The 25,424-nt window shown below is 38.3% G+C and overlaps 1 protein-coding gene across 1 annotated transcript; it reads left to right on the forward strand.

Annotated features, from left to right (window-relative positions):
• The first annotated feature begins 641 nt into the window (after positions 1-641).
• LOC133803542 (alcohol dehydrogenase-like 1) lies at positions 642-24,655 on the forward strand. The gene is made up of 10 exons (XM_062241626.1): positions 642-777; positions 895-1,034; positions 1,165-1,211; positions 1,662-1,993; positions 3,887-3,969; positions 22,843-22,918; positions 23,032-23,096; positions 23,649-23,744; positions 24,008-24,169; positions 24,274-24,655. Exons 1-10 carry the CDS (start codon positions 732-734, stop codon positions 24,388-24,390), a joined length of 1,164 nt encoding a protein of 387 aa, XP_062097610.1. The 5' UTR covers positions 642-731; the 3' UTR covers positions 24,391-24,655.
• Positions 24,656-25,424: the final 769 nt, after the last annotated feature.

The raw sequence follows: 25,424 nt of genomic DNA on the forward strand, positions 1-25,424 counted from the left end.
TAATTTGATCGGATAAAATATATATATAAAATATGGAAAAAAAAATAAGTGGGCCCCAAGAAGGTTTGAGCCATATGAAATGATAGAGAAAGATTGACATGATAGAGATAGATTGACCACTTTTCAAAATTTTTGTAAAATTGAAAGTAGTGGTTGCAATTATAGTATTGTAGTAATATGTCTACTCTCATCTAACCCCATTATCAGTTTCCTCCTTTTCTTTGTTATATAATATTCAATTATGAACATGAACCGTTTGTTGGGATTGTTTTTAATTAATATTTTTAGTATTTTTTTTGGATGAGGTATACGTTTTAATTTTTTTTATATGATGGTAAATAATATAAATTTTATATAATTTAAGATATTGAGAATTCGAACAACTTATTACACATATATATTTATATTAAAATAAATTTTAACATCTTAAATTATTTGAAAATGAGAATTTCAAATACTATGTAACTACTTTATGCACTATCAATTATAACTTGTATCGAAAATACTATAAGTGGTACCTATAAATATATATAAATATAATATGGTTGCTTCAAGCTCAAACCACACGTGCCAATAAATATATATATATATATAATTCAAGTCTCAGAACAGATCGACAAATTAATATATATACAGATATACATATATTCAGTCTACATTGATAAAAGAAGAGCGATTGAAGATCATATATATTGGTATAAATCTTCAAATTAGCTAGAGAGTTTTTCTAGATGGAGGGCAGAGTCGATAGCAAGGGAAAATCAATACGATGCAAAGGTTATTATTAATAATTTTTTTTTTATATATATATAGTATTGGATTGGATTAATTAGAAGTAAATATTAAGTATATGTCTATGTGTTAAATTGGGGTTTGTGGTGATTTAATCTGCAGCTGCAATCTGTAGAAACTCCGGCGAAGCACTGGTTATTGAAGAAATAGAAGTGGAACCACCTCGACCTTGGGAAGTTCGCATCAAAATTCTCTGTGCTTCTCTTTGTCACACAGATGTTACCTTCTGGAAAATGAAACCAGTAAGTAATTATTAATAATAATTAACCCCAAATTAAACAAACAAACAAAAAAAGAGTATGTACTTGATCTTGATCATTTAATCATGTATTCATCTTCATTCATTCATCATTTTACTCCTCAATTTTTTAGGGACCCTATGCAGTGTTTCCAAGAATCTTTGGCCATGAAGCTGTTGGGTAACAATTTATTTATTTTTAATTATTAGTTTTTGTTTTTTATATATATCATTTTGGAAATAGCCAAAAAAAAAAAAGTTAGACAGCATCTTAGTTGTATTCAACAAGGTGTTAAATTTTACTAAAATTTATATTATTTTTAGTTCTTTTGTTTCTTTAGTATATCATTTTGCACACTCAGTTTTAACTAATTACAAACAATGTATTTTTTAAAAAAAAATTAGTGAAATATAGTATCCTCACTTCAAATTTGGTCAAATATAAACTAAAAAATAATCTAAATTTTAGTTGTTAGTATCCTATGCCAGTGTATCTTGTTTGTAATTATTTGAAATAAAAAGTCTAAACTGAACTGATATTAAAAGAAATTAGGGGAACGTAAAATTGGTATAAACCCATTATATTATTTTACAAGTGATATTTATTTGTTTATAATTAATAAAACTACAGAAAAGTGGAAAGTGTGGGAGAGAATGTGGAGGAAGTGAAAGAGGGAGACATAGTGGTGCCGGTGTTTCATGGGAATTGCGGAGAGTGTGGAGACTGCAAGTCGAAAAAGGGCAATGGTTGTCGTGTTTTTAAGAAGAAGAAGAAGACGATGGACATGCCCAGGGACGGAACCAGCAGATTTCGGGACCAAAATGGGGAAGTTCTGCACCATTTCCTATGCGTCTCCAGCTTCTCCCAATACACAGTCGTCGATATCACTCACATCGTCAACATCTCTACTCCTCACTTTCCTCTTGACAAGGCTTGCTTGCTTAGTTGTGGTGTCTCCACAGGTAATAATAACTTTTCTATTTTCGATATTTAGAAAATTTTTGGTGTAATTTTTTTTCCGACGATTTATAGTATCCGGTAAATTTTACAAAATTTGGAAGAATTTACAGTATAAAATATAGAGTTGAAATATGTTTATTTTTATGTATATTAAAAAAAAATATGTGTCTAATAAACTATTTAAATTCTATTTTTGATATAATAAATTATTCATAATTATTTGAAAAATTGGTTAGATATTTTAAATAATTATAATATTCACGATTATAATTTTTTTTTCCAAAAGTACAAAAAAGAGTGTACCGATATATCCAAAAATAAGATGTGCATTATAGAATTTCTCATTGTTTTTATTTTATCTTCGTTTACTTTATTAGTATTAGAGCATTTTTAATAATTTATTAGATTAAAGAATGAGTCACGAGATATTATTCGATCACATTGTATTCTATCAATTTTATTTATTTTTTGCTTAACAAGAACCACCAAGCCACCATAATACTAACTAAAATAATATAAGAAAAAATGCGAAAAATAAGAAACGTTATAACTTTTAGTTTGATGATAACTTCATTTAGAAAATTTGAAATTCCTCTATTTTTCTTTTGTTGAGCTTTTCTTTTTCTTTCCTTATATAAATTGGAAGATATTATTTTTGTAATAAATATTTATATGTATATATATATATATATTAATTGGGGGAAGTAGTACGCTAATAGCACTCTCAGTAGATGATATTCTCTATCTTTTAAAATACTTCATCAAAATATTACTTTATTTATTTTACCTCTAACTTTTACATTACACCATACATCAGCTTCTCTATTTTTTTCTCTATATCATTTAAATATATATTTTTTTATTCATTTAAATTTTTTTCTTTCATTATCAATAGTATCTTTATATATTTTAATATTTATGATATTTATTCTTATATAATATCAAAATATAATTATACTTTATTTTAGATTATTCCAAAATAAATAAAATACAAATTAATACAAAATTTAAAAATAATTCTCAATATAATAATTATAACAAAATATAAAATAATAATATGTATATAAGTTTTAAAAAAATTACTAAAACCATATAATATTATTCCTAATATCAAACATATATATAGAAAAGTTAGAAAAAAAAAATATTTATAAAGGAATGAATAATTGTTTCTACATATAAATAATGAATAGTGTATTAAGCTAAAAAAAAATTAGAGTAGCTCATTTGATGGAGAACTATTTTATCACATTTGAGCTATAATTTTAAAATATAACTATTTTAAGAGAGTCATTGGGAGTGCTCTAACGCTTTATTAATAGAATTAAAGTAAAAACTCTTCTCATCAAGTAGATTTGAATTTGGGACATCTTTTAGTTTTTTGAATAGAGAGACATCTCTTATGTTAGAATGAGTGTATTACCATTTATCATTTTGATGTGTATATAATTTCAAATTTATTTATGTTTTTTTTTTATAATTACTATAAATCAATATAGCCTAATTTTGACTATTGATTTTTTTTAATGAATTTAACTTATTATCTATTTATATATTACACGAACGAACCTGCTTCACTTCACAATTCCCTATTTAAATAAGGGATATTATTATGAACTCTTTTGTGCTTGGTGGGCCGTTATGTATATTTTTATGTATGGCACATGTGACTTGAGATTATATAATATGATAAAAGTATGAGTTGATAATTGAAAGTGACAAAAAAAAACCATATGTACAATACACTAAAATAATACGTTGTATCAGCCTGCAAATGTCGTTTATTTCACCAATAATTAAAGGATTAGTTTATTTGAATATTAATAAATTTTTTTTGTTTAAAAAAAAAGTAGCAGAGAGTGATAGAACTTTAATTAATGGATTATGGGGTGCAGGTGTTGGAGCAGCATGGAAGGTGGCCATGGTGGAAGAAGGTTCAACTGTAGCCATTTTTGGACTTGGAACTGTTGGACTTGCGGTATGTAAAAATTATGGAAAAATCCACCTATTTTATTAATATTATTTTTTTCTAATAAATGACATTTTATGATTATCTCGAAATAAAATCATTTTAGGATACTAAACCTAATCTCATCTCCAATGGGAGATGTAGTAAACAAAAAATTAATATGTAAAATAATGTGCTTTATATTTAATTGTTGATAATTAGAGATAATAATAATAAAGTAAAAGTTCTCGCATTTAATGGTTATTATTAAAAATAATACTAAGATAATAAAAATGGCATAAAAGTAATAAAAAAATGTAGCATTTATGGTGATGCAAAATATGCACCATGTTATATTGTGTGTCAAATTTTGCATATCATTGGAGCAATTTTTTTGTAAAGTGAGCTATATTTTATGAATGCATCACCAATTTGACACTCTACTGGAGATGCTCTAAGATTATATCTAATGGAGATATAAATGTATGATGCATTACTAAAATATAGCATACTTCAAAGAAAAACTTCTCCAATATGAGCTAAAGGTTGTGCTATATTTTGCATATGCTAAAAGTTTATCTAAATTTGAATCAAAATATAGCACAATCCAAATTTGAATCACCACTTTTTTATTTACTTTTTTATCATTACTTATTATTTTATTATATTTTTTTATATCTTATTTAGAGTGCTAAGAAAATTCTTTGTTGCACTCTTTTTTACACTCTCATTTATCCATGCATGATACGTGGATATTATTTAATTTTTTATATATTAATATTTTTTCAAATCATTAGTGAAATCTACATGTCATTCATTGATTTAACAGAATACAAAAGTGTAATTGTTTACCGAGTTTTTCGGAAACTATAATAATAAAATATAAGAGAGATTAAAGAGAAAGAGTTTAGAAGTTGTAAGCAAGATTTTTACGTGGTTGGGGCGTTAATGAGCCTTAGTCCACGAGACCGTTGCATTAGAGCTTAGAGAATGTAACGCCCTGGTTACCCCAGAACAGTTACGGTGAACCGGAAATTTGACCCGCTACCCGAGTCCTTTGGTTAAAAACGTGGTCTAAGTGTTATTATCAAGTTAAGGTGAAAAACCAATAAAAAGGAAATGGTACATTTCATTAAGTAAATAAACTGCTCATGAGCCTTTCAAAATGTTTACAAGTAGTTCGTAATACAAAAGAGTCGCTACAGTTTCAACTTTACAATCCCCGCCGGCCTAAGCGGCAAAAATATGGTAAACCCCTAGTCCCTCTGAGAACTCCTCGACCGTGGCAGTCAAGCGGCCCTGTATGTACATCACATCGCCCAAGCTCTCCACTCAAGGCTGGCCAAGCTTTTCCTTTCCTTTACCTGCACCACATAGCACCCATGAGCTAAGGCCCAGCAAGAAAACATAATAAAACATGATATAATATCAACAACGATCATAATAACCATTCAGGACTATCCGTCCAACAAATATGTGACAATAGCCAAAAGTCACAATAATGAGCATCGCTCCCTCTAGCCATGTGACGATAGGGTCACCAGGGCTTAACTGATAGGTGATTCTTTCATAAGTTCGACCAGGACAGGTGCATGGTGATTAGTCACCAACATAACCTTCCTCACGACTCTAGAGTCGAAGCTATGGACAACGTCCCTTAGCCACGTGACTAACGGTCACCGGGGTTGTATACCTTGGCTAAAGACATCTGGTCGTAGACCAGGCAAGCACTTATAAGTTCTTTGACCTTAGGGTCGGTCCTGCATTAATGCCATAGAGCCATTCAATGCGTGATCATCGACTTTAGAGTCGGTCCCTGACTATTCAGTGTCTTAAACAGTTAATCAGCATTCATTAGCATTTAATATGCAATCCACGTTCACATATATCAACCAACTTGCCTCAATATCAAACCATGCATGTCATATACCTGTACAGGGTGCAACTGTATTCATACACTGTTTTCTTACCTCAAGTTCGAGCGAGAAATATGATAAGGACGACCCCTGAGAACGATCGATCTTTTAGTTCCTTTGCGGTTACCTAATCACAATCAATTATAACCTCCATTAATGAGAATCCAAAATAATAGGGTCTTAACCTAAGCACCACCCTCGGGACCTCGAAACACGCCCACACGGTGAGTAGATTCGATCCCGGGCCTTAAGAATTGAAACCCCAAGTCAAAAACCCTTAAAAACACTCAAAACGGGGTTTGGAAGGAACAGGATAGCGCTACAGCGCTCAACCCCTAGCGCCATAGCGCCCTACACAGAACCTCCCAAGAGCCAGAAAACCTCCTGAGGAGCGCTATAGCGCCCTAGGGTGGGCGCTGTAGTGCTACCTCCAGGCCCAAACACCCCTGAACCGACCTTCTTCATCTCCTTCGATTCTAACTCGATTTCCAAGCTTCCAAAGCCTATTCTTGATGCCAAATAAACCCAAAAACCATCCCAACACACCCCAAACATCACAAGCATGGGAACCCTAGCCAAAACTCCCAACAAAAACCATGAATTCACCCTAGTAAACTCAGCTGCAAAACAAAACCAAAACAGGGCAAACAAGAGAAAACCATGGTTAGAAACTTACCCAAAGCTTGGCTTATGATGGTCTTCAATGGTGGACCACACTCCCAAACTCCCAAGGCTTGCTTCCTAAGCTTGAATCCTCAAAATTGGTTCAAAAACCACAAAGAACAGTGAGGAGAAGAAGGTACGGGAGAACTCTAAAGTATACTCTGTTTTTCCATCACTTTTCTCAGCTACCAAAGGTTATATCTATCCTAGGGGTGAAATGTCCATTGTACCCCTAGGTCAATTAATACTTTCTAAAGGCTCCCAAGGGCATTTTTGGTACTTCCCCCTATCTCGTTAATCATAATTAACGCTCTCCAATTCCCGCTATTCTCAATAATCTCAAACACCAATAATTCACATCCCGTTACCCTTTATCCCCCGGTAACGCTCTAACCATCAAAATCACCCCGAGACTCAACCCAAGTCCCGACACTTAACCCCGTTGTGACTAAACCGCTAATCAATATTCTACGATCGTCTCATGTCAAATAGCTCGAACAAACCCACATCATAATGTGGTCTCAACATATGTCATTGACATGCATACAATTAACATTATATTATAATATAATTCTCATAAACATGCATAAACACATTTAATGGCGTAATTAAACAATTATGGCCCTCCCGGCCTACTAACCCGGCCATTAACCACAATAGGGAATCCGGGGCATTACAAAGAATCTATAACAATGGAGTTTTCTTATAGTTTTAGCAAAGTAACTGTATACATGCACCCCAAAAGTCCCTTCCCTAGTGCTCTGTTACATGTATTTATAGGTTCATAGGTGCACTGGGCATGGGCCAGGCTGACCCGAGCCCAATAAATGTATAAATACTGCTGGCTTCTCTACCGGAAGCCCAATATAGAAGAATTAAAACACAAAAGAAAAACACTAACTCGAGCCCATTGGGCCAGCCCAAACTGTATCTATCATCCGAAAAATTGGAGCTTTTGGTCTGGGCATCTCAAGTTACGAGACAGATTCAGAGGACAAGATCGGTCAGAGCAGTGGTGGCACAGGTCTGAACCAGCGGCGTACAATCCCGAGGTGGCCTTTTCCGCAGGTGAAACGTGGGGACAATTCCCACGCTTCATGGGGCGAAGTCAGGGTCACGAATGCTTTTCTCTGCCAACATTGGCGACCCGACCCGAGTTCGTTTACCTATGTCCCTCTCTGTTTACCGCGAGCCCGGATCGTTTCCCAGGCTTTGGGACCGTTCGCACCAAGCTCGACTGTTACCCCCAGCCAGTTGTATCGTCTCTCGGATGACCGTCCCGGACAATACTCCCTCGGACGCCTTCCGGGCCTAACCCAGAATTGGGCTGTCGATATCCATCATACTCCTTGCCATAGGCCCCAACTGGCACAACCTTAATTGGCCAGCTAGTGGGCCTGGGTCGCAGTCCCGGGCCCACGGCAGGAAACGGGGATAACATTTACCCCCCAAGCCTTCATCTGGGCCTGCGCGGTGGAGGCTTGCCTTGGTCCTGGATACTCTCGGCTATCTCCCTGGTTCCTTCTTAGAATAGTTGGTCCGGGGTAAGGGGCCTCGCGTGTCAGGCGACTGCGGAGCTCGGACCATTTACCAAGGTTTGGGTTTGTTTACCGGTGTCCTGGTTCGCGACGAGGGGTACACGTGTCGTCTAGCAACCGCTGCACCGATGGCACTAGACCTTGAAAAGTCATCAACCACCTCAAGGGTCGCTAGGCCTAGGCTATTGTGTCGGCTCGGATTTCAAAGCGTCCCATCCGCATGGGGGCTTTCCATTAATGCTTCTACGCTGAGGTGGATCGTAGGATGGGGCGACTTTGAAGTGTCTCCTTTTCTGGGACGTTGGATCAAAAGGGAGCGGATCCAACACTCGAGTGGATTCATTAAAGCCTCTGCACAATCTTGGACCGTCCGATGGGGGATCGATCTTATCCGCTGGATCAGAGATCAGCCTTTGGGTCTTTATAAATACCCCTCAGGCATTCATTTGAAACCTTTACACTCTTGAGCCAGTCTAAGAACCTGAAAGATTCCTTTATGTCCAAGCTTGCCGACGAGATCTTCCACCGCCTGCTCATTCTGCGCCGTCGTCTTTTTCCAACAGTTCCGGCATCTGCACCCTTGCCCGAACCTACGTCGTTAGCCTGTCCTCTCGACAAGTTGCTGAACCGTCTTCATCAGTTCAAGACTGAGATTCTGCCGTCCTTATCGCCGGATAACCACCATTTTTCGTGACCAGCAACTCATAGTAAGTTCCTCTGCCTTGTGCCTATATAGGTATACAAACGTAGATTTCCTGTCACTTTGCTTATCTGCTTAGGCTGCTAGAACTTGTCTGTGCTTAGAATTAGTTCTAGGGAAAGACTGCCTGGTCCGGGCCGCTCTTGGCCCTTCCGGGTCCGGATGCTTCCCGGACAAGTGGTGATGGATCGAATTAGGAGTAGCCTACTTTTTCGTTCCCGATCAGGGCCTTGTGGTTCCCTGGTGAACACGGGTCTGATCTGGAGGGGACTCCAAGTAGTTCGTAGGAGACCCCCCGTACCGTAACCAACTTTCTTGGGTTTTGGTATTGACTGCTTGTGTAATGCCCTACTTCCTTAGAGTCGTTACTAAGTGAGTTTTAAAATGTGCTTTTAACTCGCTAATCGATGTTTTAGATCAAATAGTGTAATTAAGCTGTAAACAGAGGAAAAACTTTAGAAATATAATTTCCATAGAAAATCATAAAAGTTTGACACCTGGGATCCCAGAATACAGTTTAGAAATATTTACAACAAATACATTGAACTAGGTCGACTAAACGACAAAATCTAAGTTTTACAACCATCTCCCAAAATCCTCTAGCTGTGGCAGCCAGGTTGGCCCAACATGTACACGCCGCCTCACGCCTGCTACACTCATGGTTGGTTGGCCTTCTCTTTACCCTTACCTGCACCACAGAGCATCTGTGAACCGAAGCCCAGCAAGAAAACCCACAAACAGATAACATATGCAACACATATACCAAGCATATAAACAGGCCACCAATGGGCTAAACACATACGGCCTAGCCGTCCCAGGCGTTTACCAAGCCCTGGGTTCGCGGACCACGCCGTGAGGATATCCCAGGTATCCTTTTAGGGACTCGCCCTGGAAACTCGCACTCCGCGTGCTCAACGCTGCTCCCGGCCCCTTGCTGTACTCGGCCTTGCACTCAACGTGCCTAACGCCGTTCCTGGCCCCAGCCGTTTTCGGCCTGCACCGTTCCCGGCTCTTGCCGATCATTCACATAATATCATACATAGCATAACAAGCAAGTACATAATTCTAGCATATCCAGTTAAGGGCTACGCCCCACAGTTCAAACACATTGGGCCCAGCCCTGAATACAAGCTCTATGGGAACAAGGGTTTTCTTACCTGAGTCCCGAGCTCTCCGAGCACCGATGTCCCGAGCACAGTCCCTAACTTGAGCCTCTCTGAAACCCTAGTCACAACACATTAGCAACATCCATCCATCAAGTTCTAATCCAATAAATAACTTTGAGCCATAACCCTAACCTCTGGAACGTTGAATTCTATCAATCCGGGTGATAAAATCCATCCCGAGCCTTAACCATTGAGTTCCCAAGCCTAAACACTTCTTAAAAACACTAACTGGCACTAATAGTCGCGGCCCTACCCACAAGCACCGTGGCTAGCCTCAAAACAGAGGCTAGCTTCCCACTGACACCCACACGGGCCGCGGCGCGCGCACCAAGCGCCGCGGAGCGCATGAACTCCTCGGCCTCCCTTGGCTGCGCGCGCACACGGGCCGCACCGCGCCCGTCCTACGGTCACGGCCGTCACCTCCAAACCCAGAATTTTCTATCACCTTCCCTGCATTTTCCTCAAGCTAATTCACTCAAAGCTTACCTAACCAAACCCAGATAATAAACAAAAACATCCAGCCCAGTACCAACATCTAAACCCAACAAAATCTGCTCCAAAACTCAACTAGAATCCCCAAAAACAAAGCAAGCTTAACTAACATGCAACTCTAACAAACCAGCAACAATTCTAGACATAACCTTAATAATTGGAGCTTACCTTTGCAGAGTGTTGTCCCTGAGTTTGATCCTCAATCCTCAAGCTTTTCGCTCCCAAGTTTTCTCAGCCCAATTCCTTGCTTAAGCTAGCTTACACCAGATTTTCCTTGAGTTGTTTCTTGGAGAATGAAAGAGAGAGAGAGATAAGAATTGTCTTCAGCTGGGGGAGAAAGCTTATGTCGGTTTCCCAAAGTTTCTAAGTAATTCCTCCTTTTTGTTTTACTTAACTTAAGTCTAAAGGGTTACCTCAAGGCTTGGGGTACCAAAACGTCCCCGAGGGCAAAATAGTAAATTTCCCCAATATTCCCTCCTAGACATTCTATCCTCAAGTATATCTCCAAATATTTATTTTCATATCCCGATAGTCCCATAACACACCTAGTACCCAAATTACCCCTCGACTCGCCCCGAGTCCGAATCTCAACCCCGTTGTGACTTCCTGGCTAACCGTTCCCCAGGACTGTCTCGGATCGTGCTGCGCAGTCATATCACATATATATAGAATTATCACATATATAACCCTAATATTCAGGCGGGGCCCACATGCACATGTAACTCAACTAAACATGCATCATTATCATATATACATGTTAATTCATATATCAACATATTAAATCATTTATTGCCCTCCAGGCACACTAATAAAGGCCCTAAGCCCGATTAGCAAATTCGGGTCGTTACAGCTTGGTTTGTTTTTGCTTTGCTCCCAGATCACAAGCCATGACATCGGGTGTCACCCTTCATTCGGAGGAGGAAGTCAACAAGGCCCCTGTCCTTCTTCCCGGGTCCGGGACCCCCAAAGGCAACAGATGGGAGATGGATGCGGTACCAAACTTGTTCCGAAACTACTGGATGCTGTACGCCTTGGAAACGTGCTTGGGCGCAGAGTCAACTCCCAGACTCTTCCATAACCGTCTGGCCAGGAAGGAGGAGAGGGCCCACACCTCCGTGAACAGGTTCGGGGCTTGGAGTGTAGGCCACATTAGTGCGGGAGCTACGCTCCCACTTCATGATTATTTCGTGCAGTTCCTAATGTTCGTGGGGATCGCGCCTTTCCAGCTTCTGCCCCAAGCTTACCGATTGCTTGCGGGATGGCACGTCTTCTGCGCCGCGAAGGAGATCACGGAGCCGACCCCCGCAGAGATCTTGTACTTCTACAAGATGAAGCCGCAGCTCAACGCCAAGGACAAGACCCTGGACGGCTTCTACAGGCTCAAACCGCGGGGGAACTACCCCGCTCCTACTAGCGCCTGGAAGCATCCCCCGGACGTCCGACACTACTGGTTCATGACGTCCGAGTTTCTCGTAGACAAGAACCCCACACTGATGCTGGACTTCCAGCAAGTGGGTGAGTGGTTTCCCGATCCTTTACATTGTCTTTGTCTTCTTTTTCTTTTGTTCTCACTGTATCACCTTGGCTGGCAAGACCTTTTGCCCAGACTCCCCTCACCCAGTTCATCTTGGAGCGGAAGAAAATCTACTCCGAGTTGAGCGCGGAGGATCTGGACGTGGGTGGCTACGTCACCACTGAAATCCTCTGATTGATCGGATTGCTCGCGGCCCATCAAACTATCAACACCTCAAGCCTCCAGGGAATACAGTGCGAGAAAGATCCCACTTTGAGGGAGCAGCTGGCCCTGGATCACATCAGTGTCGTAGAGGCCGCGACGCTCACGGATGCGGTCAAGCGTAAGGGGGAGCTAGCTCGGTCGAAGGAGGCGGCCACCTCCGAGGAGCTGGAAGCCCTCTTCGACGAGGCACTGCCGAACACGGGGGCTCCTGGGGCTAGCATGTCCGGGCAAGGTAACTCACCTATGATTTTGACTTATGCTCCCCAAGTTGGGGACTTAGCTAGGGCTAGGCTAGCACATCGAGGCCCCGTGTTCGGGGCTGACAGGGAAACGAGACCTTCGTCTCCCGTTCCTGTAGGCTCGGAAATTCTCATGTACCTGATCGGGTTCCACCAATACGGGAATTTTCTATACCCGGATGACATGGGGGACCGAGTCTACTCTTTCGCGTTAGATGAATTGAGTCATGTTCGGGGCTTAGATAAGGGTTCGTCCCGGGTCACTCTTAGTCTTGATTTCTCTGTTTGCTTGTTAATTGTATTGACTCCTTTTTATTTGTGTTTGTTTCAGAAGATTCCGACATGTCCGACCCCGTGGACGAGATGAGGCAGCTCCTCGAGGTTCGGGCTGCCAAGGTCGTGGCAAGGAAAGCTGTGAAGAAAACATCTAAGGCGCCAGGTCTGGAGCTTCACCATAGAAAGGAGACGCTAGGGGCGGATCCTCGACCCGGCCAGGTTGCACTTGCCGCGGTTCCGATTACGGCCGTGGACCCGGCCACCGTCCCCAACCTTCCCGTTCACCCTTCGATGATTGATCTGGAGCTGGAACCAGCGGTAAGCCAGAGTTCTGGGAAAAGGGCCGCGGAGACAGGCGCAGCGAAGGCAGAAACCGAGAATAAGAGGGTCTGGACGAGGCGGGCTGGCTCGGCTGGAGAGTCTTTCAGGGAAAGCCGCCTTGCCGCGAAGGATCTTCCGGCAACACCGACCCTTCCCGTCCATCCGACCTTACTTGAGGAGGGGGAAGCCATCTTGCGGGATGAGCGGTCCAAACTTATTTCTCGGACCTGGGAGAGTGGCCGGGAAAGGAGGGACAAGGTCTACAAGGCCTTGACGATTCATCGTCAGGTTGAATTCGCTGATCGCCCAGCGGCTTTCAGTGCCCTCAACCGATCGTGGATCGACCAGTTGCTGAGACGGGTTTCCGCCCCAAGCTGGGGCAGGACACGACCCCATTTGCGACCAACCTGCTGGATCAGGTGGGGAACACCATGTCCAATCTCCAACTGAAGCGATATGCCACCATCGCCAACCCAGACATGCTGTTCATTTCCCAAGCTCTCCGCCACCAAGCCACCGCTGTAAGTTTGTTTTGCATCTTCTCATTCTCCTTTTCCTTGTTCAATAAGGATTCTTCTAACTTTTCTTTGTTCCAGGATGTTCTATTATCCCATCGGAATGTCGACCTGGTGGTCGAGGTGGCCATGAAGATGGAGACGCTCCAGCTGGAGCTAGAGGTGGCCGTGAACCAAAGAGAAGCCGCCAAGGAGGCCTTGGCCAGGGAAACACTCCAAGCAAGGGAGTCCCTGGAAAAATCGGTTGCTCAGGCCGAAGTGGACCGCGCGGAGTTCGATTGGGCCACTCTCCGGCTCGAAGAGGCCATGTCTAAAAAAAAAACCGAGGCTGATGAGAAGATAGCCCTTCTGGAGGTGGAGCTTCTCCGGGTAAAGGCCGCACAGGAGGCGGCCGTGACTCAGTCCATCCGGGACCGGGAGAGGGTCGAAAGTTTAGAGGCCCGGATCCACGAGCTAGACGGTTTGCTTCACAAGGAGGTGGAGGTGCATGAGGGGACTCGTCGCGAAAAAGAGCAGGCGAATGGCCTGCTGTGCGTCACCTTCGAGGAGGTCATCTACATGGCCTTGCGCAAGGACAAGAGCATGAACCTCCTGCTTTATCCTGACCTTGATTCAAAGAGAGCCGAGTTTGAGGCCAAGGAGAAAGCTGACGCGGAGCTCCTGGATGACGAAGAGGCGGACGGAGACGTCCCGGGGGGATCAGGGCCCGGCGAAGCCTAAACCCAGATCCTCATCATTTTTTGCTCCTTTTACTTTGTAATATTTTTACGGACGCGTACGCGTTCAAGACAGTTTTTGGTGTTTTATCCATTTTTTTTTTGTTGCTCTCTTTTTTACCATCGTGCATGAATGATCTAAGCGTTTGGTCCTGATTCCAACGGCCTGGACTAGAGTATTCCTGACTTTAACTTATCAATTCACTTTAATCCTGTTATCCAGGACCCAACGGCCTAGGCCATTAGGGAGTTGATAGTCATTACTGAATCTACCCGTCCAGTCCTCAATTCGAAAATTTGACGGCCTGGGCCATCTGGGTTATTCGATTAACTTATTTTGAAACCTAAACTAGGTTCCCACGCCCTGGGCCGCACTACTTTTGCACACACCTAGGACCCGCAGCCTAACAGTCGCGAGCTATGTCCTTGCCCTGGGGCATATCAAATATTTCTATCCTCCGGACAGCGTTCGTCCGGGGTGGGACCAACCTGAGGCTTGGTCCTTTTTGTTATACCCCCGGACATCGTTCGTCCGGGGCAGGACCAGCCTGAGGCTCGGTCCTTTTATTTCTACCCCTAGACATCGTTCGTCAGGGGTGGGACCGGCCTGAGGCTTGGTCCTTTTTGTTATACCCCCAAACATCGTTCGTCTGGGGCGGGACTAGCCTAAGGCTCGGTCCTTTTATTTGTACCCCCGAACATCGTTCGTCCGGGGCGGGACCAGCATGAGGCTTGGTCCTTTTTATTATACCCCCGGACATCGTTCGTCCGGGGCGGGACCAACCTGAGGCTTGGTCCTTTTTGTTATAACCGTACATCGTTCGTCCGGGGCGGGACCAGCCTGAGGCTCGTTCCTTTTATTTGTACCTCCGAACATCGTTCGTCCGGGGCGGGACCGACCTGAGGCTTGGTCCTTTTTGTTATACCCCCGGACATCGTTCTTCTGGGGCGTTGGTCCTTTTATTTGTACCCCCAGACATCGTTCGTCTGAGGCGGGACCAGCCTAAGGCTTGGTCCTTTTTATTATACCCTCGGACATCATTCGTCCGGGGTGGGACCAGCCTGAGGCCCGGTCCTTTTTATTATACCCCCGGACATCGTTCGTCCGGAGTCTCCAAAACTAAGGGCGTGGTTCTCCTCGTTGTGCGGGCATTCTCGGCGATTTTTGTTCACCGAAGCGCTAGGATGCAAAGACCTTTCCCATCCGGCATACCGAGGCCTAGTACCCGGCGGCCACGTCCCCTATGGATTGGTCAGATGACCCAGTCCTAGGATGGGGCACACCTTCTCTTTCCTAGGGAGCGGCCGGGGACGGGGCCCGGTTCTCTAGACGTGGGGATTTTTCCCTTGGGTGTTTGCCCTGGCCTTCTTTTTTCTCTCGGTCCGGGTTTCCTAGGCCTGGCTCAGAAGCCTACCCTGGAAGAGGGGTCGGCCTCACATCTTCAGGGGCTCCGGTTCTGGCCTGCGGAGCGGGCTGTTGCGCTCCCGGAGGCGGGCCAACTGGGGGATTGGATGCTGGGCCCTGCGCGGCTATGAAAGCCTGCAAGGCTTGGAGGGACTCTTGCATCCACCGAGATGCCTCCGCTTGCTCAGCAATCCTAGCTTCTTGGTCCAGGACTTGCTGCCTCAGTCTGGTCACCTCCAGATCCTCCTGGTTGGGGTCCACTCCTCCTGGGATCTCAGGATCATCAGCTTCGTCATGGTACTCCTCCTCATTCCCTTCCTCTTCCTCGTAATAGTCCTCCTCATACTCCGTTCCACCTTCGTGGTCTTGTGACCCGTCAGGGTGGGACGTCTGATGAGGAGTGTCCTCAGGTGGACTTTGAGGAAGAGGTTGGGTGGGCAGTGGCTCTCCATTGCCCTGTTTTGGGCTAGTAGGGTCGAAAGTGGTGTGTCTTGTATTCACCATTGTTGTAGAGGCTTGATGCCAACACTAGCTTTCTCAGGCTCTCAATGAAAGCACAAAAATGTTTACCGAGTTTTTCGGAAACTATAATAATAAAAGATAAGAGAGATTAAAGAGAAAGGGTTTAGAAGTTGTAAGCAAGATTTTTACGTGGTTGGGGCGTTAATGAGCCTTAGTCCACGAGACCGTTGCATTAGAGCTTAGAGAATCTATAACAATGGAGGTTTCTTTTAGTTTTAGCAGAGTAACTGTGTACATGCACCCAAAAAGTCCCTTCCCTAGTGCTCTGTTACATGTATTTATAGGTTCACAAGTGCACTGGGCGTGGGCCGGGCTGACCCGGGCCCAATAAAGGTATAAATACTACTGGCTTCTCTACCGAAAGCCCAATATAGAAGAATTAAAACACAAAAGAAAAACGCTAACTCGAGCCCATTGGGCCAACCCAAACCGTATCTATCATCCGAAAAATTGGAGGTTTTAGTCTGGGCATCTCGAGTTACAAGACAGATTCAGGGCACAAGATCGGTCAGAGCAGTGGTGGCACAGGTCTGAACCAGCGGCGTACAATCCCGAGGTGGCCTTTTCCGCAGGTGAAACATGGGGAAAATTCCCACGCTTCATGGGGTGAAGTTAGGGTCACGGATGCTTTTCTCTGCCAACCTTGGCGACCCGACCCGGGTTCGTTTACCTATGTCCCTCTCTGTTTACCGCGAGCCCGGATCATCCACCAGGAGCCCAAATCATTTACCAGGCTTCGGGACCGTTCACACCGATCCCGACTATTACCCCCAGCCAGTTGTACCGTCTCTCAGATGACCGTCCCGGACAATACTCCCCCGGACGCCTTCTGGGCCTAACCCAGAATTGGGCTGTCGATATCCATCATACTCCTTGCCATGGGCCTGGACTGGCCCAACCTTAATTGGCCAGCTAGTGGGCCTGGGTCGCGGTCCCGGGCCCACGGCAGGAAACGGGGATAACAGTAATATATAGTTTATTTAGCATTTATCTCTTATTTAATATTGGCATTAAATGTTTATTTTTTTATTTACGATTTTGCTATTACTTATTTTTGGTATCTTATTTATTATTAGCATTAAATACAGCTTTTTATTTTTTTAAATGAGAATAGCTTATTTGTTAATTAATTATTTAATTGATTTTTTTATTTATGAAATAGTTTTCCTTGCCAATAAAAATGTACTTTGATTATAAGACCAAAACTACAGTTTATTTGTTAATTGACTATTATTTTAGATCATTAGACATATTTCTCATACTCAAGTTTAAATATTCTAATAAGGGTTTATACTTTTTTAGATTCTGTGTTTTGGATTATTATCTGTTTGGACCTTGTGTTTTAAAAAATAACTTTTTGGATCCTGTATTTTCTAAAATAGTTCAAATAGACCCCTAAACCCGATTTTGATCAATTTTTTTGAACTAAAATCACTAAAAATTCATCAAACTAACAACTCAGAACAAAAATACAGTCATTCTGCCTAAGAACTGTGTTGTTATATTCAATTTTTTGTTCATCAAAATCAGGCTTAGGGACCTATTTGAACAATTTTACAAAACATAGGGTCCAAAAAATAATTTGTCAAAACACAGAGTCCAAATAGGTAATGAGGCAAAACACATGATCTAAAAAAGTATAAACCCTTCTAATAAATGAGACCAAAGATTTATATATCCAAATTATAAAAGATTAAAATGCACATTATAAGAGAAATGTTAAATACACTATTTATTACATCATCTTTTGTACTTTCTTAAATCAATAAATGACATGTGGATTCTACTAATGAGTTGAAAAAATATTAAAATATAAAAAATTGAATAATATCCACGTGTCTTGCATAGATGAATGAGAGTGTAAAAGAGAATGCAATAAATAATTTACTTAGCACTTCTCAAAGAATTGTGATCTCAAAACTGTAGCTAGTTAAACTAGATTACTCATACAAATTTCTGTAGCTAGACAACTTTTAAGATTTGACTGGATTATTGTTTTGTTTTTTAAGCCTATAATGTTAGGTAGCTTAAGATTTTTTAGGGGAAACCATATTATTATCAAAATAATTATTCTATCATGACTAAATGTCAAAACAATTATGTTTATGTTATGGATAATTATATTGCCTCAATGGAAAATAAGAACTATTACAACTCTAAGCAAAAAAAATACAAAAGACAAGATGATGATTAGATAAGTTTACAACTGTATTGCAAAAATACAAATAAATATAGTAAGAAGATGAAATAGAAGAAATTGCAATTCTATGACAAAAATTACAAATAAACTAAAAATAGTAAAGCAAAGTAGGTAGAAGAAGAAACAATTCTTATAGAAAGAGGAAATAGAAGAAATATGACAAGATGAACAATAGAAGAAATAATAAACAGCAAGAACAATTTTGTAACTCTCAATAATATGTTACAAGGTGTGACAAATCACATTTTGTCACATTATTTAATTTAGTATTATATTATATGAAATAATATAACATTCCTCCACTAGATTAAATAATAACTTTTGTAACACTTATTTAATCAATCAAACATTATATTAAAATATAATATTCCTCCACTTGATTAAATAATTACTCTCTATGGAAACCTTTGCATTGATGCATAAAGTAAAATGTCTTTCGACTTGAATTTTACCTTAGTGTAACTATCACAAAGTTTGTTAAAATTTTGGTTGCTGAAGTATTGAATCACTATTCCTTGATAACAAACCAGTGATAAAATACACACATTTGTTATGTTCACTTGAGACCTCAATGTCTCGCTTTTGCACGGTTAATGACCATGTGCACATTCCATTCATAGACTTTTCTTGAGAATGACTCCTAATTCTCATGAGGGGCGGCATCACCCCTAGCTCTATATAGGTAGAACTCTTACAATATTTTGTTTCCCTAAAATACTTGTCTTTTCAAGACTGAGTTCTATTAAAAAATATTTCGATTTTAACCATCATTTTGGTAACACTATAGTACTCATATCTCAAATGAGACAAATTTTTTTAGTAATATTACTATTCACTTGATTGACTTGTCATTACCTATTAAACCTAATACTAGTATGATTACTAGTATTAAGATAAGTTACCATCAACCGCGAATCTCTTTAGGGAGTCTAAGTCTCATCTCTTGAGATGTAGAAATGATTCAATTTGAGTCATTTCTTTTCTCATGTATGGATACTTAAAACACTCTCATTATTTTATTCAAACTGTGTTGCTAGCTATAGTTTGATTAAAATAGTTACACCATTAAAATAATGATTTTGACTAATGTCAACACCCTTACTATTTTATACTTCAATATCTAAGATAAACATTTTCTTGAATATTAATTCTAGAAACCTCTTTGTTTCTAAGAATTCTCCTTTATGTTTTAAATTGATTCCTTCTTGAATCAAAATATTAAAAACAATAACTTTAGACACCAATCATGTCTATATTTATCTATTCTATACACATATAGCCAAAGTGATTTAAAATGTGGAATTCCAAGTCACATATTTAATAGGATGACCAAATTAATCAACCATTATGAAAATAAATTGATTAACTTTGGAGCATCATTCTCATATTTCTCACATAAAGTAAAAATATCACTTTTAAATAGAAATCTATTTATTTCTATTAAGTTTTTTATCCTCCAAGAAAAATCTAGACTTATAATTTATAAAGTTCATCATGAGTCATTTAAGCCACATGACAAACTCTCAGTAGATCAAGATAAACAAAAACCTCAATGTTTATTTTGATTTATTTACTTGCTAAAGCAAGACACTCTTCTTTGAAAGTAGTTTTCACTTAGTTGCTTTTTTTTTTTATATATTTCACAAAATAAAAAATATGAACACAAATGTCATGTGAAAATTTATCAAAATAATCACTAGTTTTCACTTTTAGTTGTCTAAATAATCTCAAAATTACTTAAGCAACTTTTGTGTATTTTCTAAGAGTCTCTTTGAGATTCTTTTCAAAACACCACTTTGACATCCATTGATTTTTCTCTCTAAGATCAATTTGAAGATGTTAAAATACTTAAATCAGAGAAAATAAACTCTCATTGATTCATTTAAATACTTTGATTTCCTATACTTTAAAATTGGTTTTACAATTAAAAATGTCCCCTCATTGAGATTAAATTATTCAGATCACCATTTTATTATTTTTAACCAAAATGAACAAAATCCTCATCAATTCATTCACTATTTTGGTTATAAAATTCAAAATTGTTTCTCCAATTTTGTAATGTCTCCTCATTGAGATATTGAATATTTAAGAAATACTGTCACTAAATAATTCTCAAATATATTTCATTTGACCACACTCTAGACTCCAAGTCTATTGAGTCAATATGTCATCCCACAATTTTTGAATCCACCTTGATCCATTTTTCTTGCAATGGCAAGACGCTTCCAATAAAAGATGTAACCCACTTTGGTTCATCTTTTCTTATCTTATAAGTTGAGATGCTTAACACTTAAATGAGAAATTTTAATTTCTCAAATTATTCTTTTATTTACCAAATAAATTGTTACTAATTACATTAATAATCATATTATATGGCACACCATAAAATCACGATAATTCACATATATATATATCAACATACTTTATTTATTAACATAAGAAAGAACGCTAATACAATCTCATTACTATTATATAAAATAGTGTATACCTTTTACACTTATCTTATCTTACCACCTAGTAAAATTGGATCCATTAAACCTATCCAACCTCACTAGGTCTTGGTTCATGATATTGATAATCTCACCTTCTATTGAAACAAACAAGGGATTAAGCTTTTGATTGTTAGAGATAATTATATTGCCTCAATAGAAAATAAGAGCTATTACAACTCTAAGCAAAAAAATACAAAAGACAAGATGATGATTAAATAGGTTTACAACTCTATTGTAAAAATACAAGTAAATATAGAAATAAGAAGATGAAATGGAAGCAATTACAACTCTATGACAAAAGTTATAAATAAACTATAAATAGTAAAGCAAAGTAGGTAGAAGAAGAAACAACTCTTATAACAAGAGGAAATAGAAGAAAGATGACAAGATGAACAATAAAAGAAATAATAAACAACAAGAATAATGAAATAAATCACTCTCTCACTTACACAACCAAAGTGAAGATCATTGGGGATCACCAACTTGAACAAGGTTTACAACCTTTGTCCAAAAGCTTAGTTCCCCCTATCTCAAGCACTAAGGGATTCTCTCGATATTAGAAATAACTTTCTGGAATAATCAAGCATTTATGTGTATTTCTAGCCAAGTGCTCTATTGGATAGAAATAATGTTGTCTTACAAGTGAGCAATAGACTCATATTTATAGAGTTTTGAGGCGCTCTTTGAATTTCAAATTCTGCCAACCCTCATGGGTGTTACCAATTTTTAATTAGATGTTTTTTGAATTAAAAATGAGTTTTGGCAGTTACATGAGATGTTAGAACTCTTCAAGATAGAAAGAATAAGTTGGAGTTGGTTGTATGCGTCCCTGGCCGTGGCCAGAGATGTTCTTGGCCGCAGCCATTGGCCTCTGTTCCCCAGGCCGTGGGCATTGGCCTCTGTCCCCCAAGCCGCAGCCTGAGATTTTCAATGGCCGCGGCCACAACTCCAATATCAGCAAAACTCAGTTCTTGCATTTCCAAACAGTTCTATCATTTTCCCATGACTCTGTAACCTCCATACACATTATGGAGGTTAAAATCATGTATCCAACAACCATTTCATTTATTGGTTTGATGAATTTAAATCAAAATGTGTAGCATATACACATTATTGGGTGATATTTGAGAGTTACAATTTTGTAACTAATTTTGTAACTCCAAAATATGTTACATTTGGGCACACACACGTATCCAATTTTGTAACTCTCAATAATATATTACAATGTGTAACAAATTATATTTTGTCACATTTTTTAATCTAATATTATATTATATTATATAAAATAATATAACAGTTTACAGAAAATTAAAAGTATAATGTATTTTCAAAACAAGAGATCTTCAAAACTAGCAGTGTTGAGAGGAGATATTAGTTTTAAGTAGTTATTATTACCCATCAAAACAAAAATTGGCTAGAAAGTCTAAGAGCACTCACAACAACTTGTCTACTCTATTTTTTAAAAAATATCACCAAAACTTCATTTTTTTTTTATTTTATTTCAAATTTTTACATTACACTATATATCAACTTCTCTAAATATTATATTTCTAGATATTATTTATTTATCTAAATAAAAAAAGATGAGAGAGAAAGAAAGAGTGAAGAATAAAAAAAATTAAATAAGTTTAAATGATGAATAGTGTGTAGCTAAATGTGGAGAAGGATATACTTTTACTGTAACTTAGTTAAACACCTTAGCAATTATACATCATATGATGGAGAAGAATTTTAGTGCTTTTAACTACATTTTTAGCTTTCTAACTATTTTACATAATTTATTGTGAGTGCCTAAGTAATAAGTGATAATATAATTTGATTTGATGGATTATGATTCCATTAGATAAAGGTGATCAGGGAGGCCTCCCAATAATTTAGACCTTTAAATTATAGAAAAAGTTGCTTCTAAAAGAAACTCGTGTATATACATCTAATTAATTTAAGAGCACAATTCTTTCTTTTTTAAAATAAATATTTTATCTAAGTATAGATATTTTGATACAGGTTGCAGAGGGAGCTAAGCTTCGTGGAGCTTCCAAGATTATTGGGGTTGATTTAAATCCAGATAAATTTGAGATGGGTGTGGATGAATGCTAGTTCTTATTGAACATGAAATTATTTCTAATTAATCTATTACAATATATTTAGGATTTATATTTTATAATGTTTAAAAGAGTATGTTTTATAATGCAGGAAAGAAATTTGGGATCACTGATTTTGTCAACCCTGCCGACACTGGTGGGAAGCCAGTGAGTGAGGTTGATCCACCTTCCTTAATCAATCAATCATATTATATATATATATATATATCAAGATAAGATTAGTAAAAATATAGAGAAACTAAGATAAATTTTAAAGTGGGTGTGAGTTGAAAAAATTATATCAGTATATTATATTTATTTTAATAAATAAAAATAAATATGTATCTATATATATTATATAAATATTTTTTGAAAAAAAAATTAAGAATTAAATATTGTTTATTTTATTTTATTATAATATTAATTTATTTTAAATATTTTTATCACGAGTAATATCTAAGAAATAAGTTTATTGTAAAAAAAATTTTAAAAATTATTTTCAGAAAAGATAAAATTCTTCTAGCTGTAGGTTAGGCAAAAATTCTCCAATAAATTATTTCTGAGTGTTTACCAAACATCATTATTACACAAATTTTTTATAAAACAGCTTTTAACTATTTTAAAAAGAAGTTTTCCCAAACAAGGTCTAAGTACATAGCTTTTCCAATCTTAATGTATGTATACACAAATTTTTAATTTTAATTTTTTGTTGTGATTTTTTATTTTCAGGTGATTAAGGATTTAACTGATGGAGGTGCTGATTATTGCTTCGAGTGCATAGGGTTGGCATCTTTAATGGAGGATGCTTTTAGTTCTTGCCGAGAGGTCTTTCATTATTTATTTCACTAAAACCAAAATTATTATCTTTATTATATAGGACACTTGGTTCTTTTATGATTTTTTACAAAATAAACTTTAGGCATACTAATACTTTGTCAGAAATTTTTTGCACGAAGATCATTTTACAAAAAAAAAAGTATTAAAAAATATTACTTTTGTAAAATGATATTATAAAAAAGTTTATTTTCATTAATTGATTTTTTAATTGTTTTGATAAACATTGAATTTTGAAAATTGAGTTCGGTCAGGATTGGGGCAAAACAGTAGTACTGGGTGTGGAGATGCATGGGGCCCCATTGTGCGTGGCCAGTTACGAACTTCTTAATGGTAGAACTTTGACAGGCTCATTATTTGGAGGTGTCAAACCCAAAGTTGACATTCCCATCTTCGCCCAAAAATACCTTGACAAGGTAAAATTTTTTGCATTATATAACTTCCAACATTGTTTTGGATAAATTTTGGGCTTTGCCAAAAACACATTAATCATACACAGTATATATTTATATAATTACAGGAACTTAATTTGGAAGGGTTTATAACACATGAGGTGAGGTTCAATGATATTAACAAGGCTTTCGATTTACTAGTTCAAGGGAAGAGCCTACGATGCATTATTTGGATGGATGACTAGATGGGATTATCTTCTTCAAATTCTCTCTCAATTGCTGCATCTTACAATGTTTTTACCTCTTTATGAAAAATTATGTGATTTCAAATCAAACATGAGACTGATCTAATTTGTGGTACTGCTATACCACTTCAATCTATGGTGCACAAGACTCAAATTTAAAGTTTTGAGATATGAAAGGGGGCATTGTTTGTCTCATTGTAAAAATATATATGATGCATTAAATAAGGTGTCTTCTCAACTCGCGGGTTGTTTGGACCCTTCTGAAATTCTGTTTTTTAAGATTACCAACTGAATTTATCAAATAATTTAATTAATGCGGAATATTTATACAATTGTTTGATCAGACAAATATTTTGATGTATCAGGAAAGATTGTTGAAGAATCAGAATAAACGAACAGAAAGTAAACAAATTAAAAGTAACGTGACACAATAAGTTTTTTACGTGGTTCAGAATACCTAGTCTACGGGGCCACGCACAGAGATAAAATCAATTAGTAAAGTCTCAAGAATACAATAAGCAATTGACTTATACCAGTTTAGACTTCCTCTAAATCCTTGTCGCAACCTTGAAGTACTCAACTTTAATAATCTGGCTTTGATAAACACCAAGAACACGGAATCTCTTCTGATCTTGATGAGTGTTCGCTTCCTCCCGAAGTGAGACTTATGGAAATCTTCTCCCGGAGATTGTATGTCACGTTCACAAGCTTTATGACCTGCTTAAGAATAAACAACACAAAGCAAAACAAACACACAAAGAGATAGTTGAACAAATACTACTCTTTACATAAAAAAGAACTCTTCAAAATATAAAACATTAGAATAGTGAAGAGATGAGATTAGCTGCTACTTATGTCTGATATTTATAGAGTTTAGGAAATCCTAAGCCAAGCCAATCTCGTTCTTGATCTCAATCAGACCAAATCAGAGAGTTTTCAAAAATAACTCTCAATTATCTTTACTGCAGAGAATTCCAGATGTAACAGAAGATCATTTTGTAGCATCAAAAAATGGACGAACCTGGACTTAATCC

The sequence above is a fragment of the Humulus lupulus genome, chromosome X (genome assembly GCF_963169125.1).
Source record: "Humulus lupulus chromosome X, drHumLupu1.1, whole genome shotgun sequence".
Classification (NCBI taxonomy): Eukaryota; Viridiplantae; Streptophyta; class Magnoliopsida; order Rosales; family Cannabaceae; genus Humulus; species Humulus lupulus.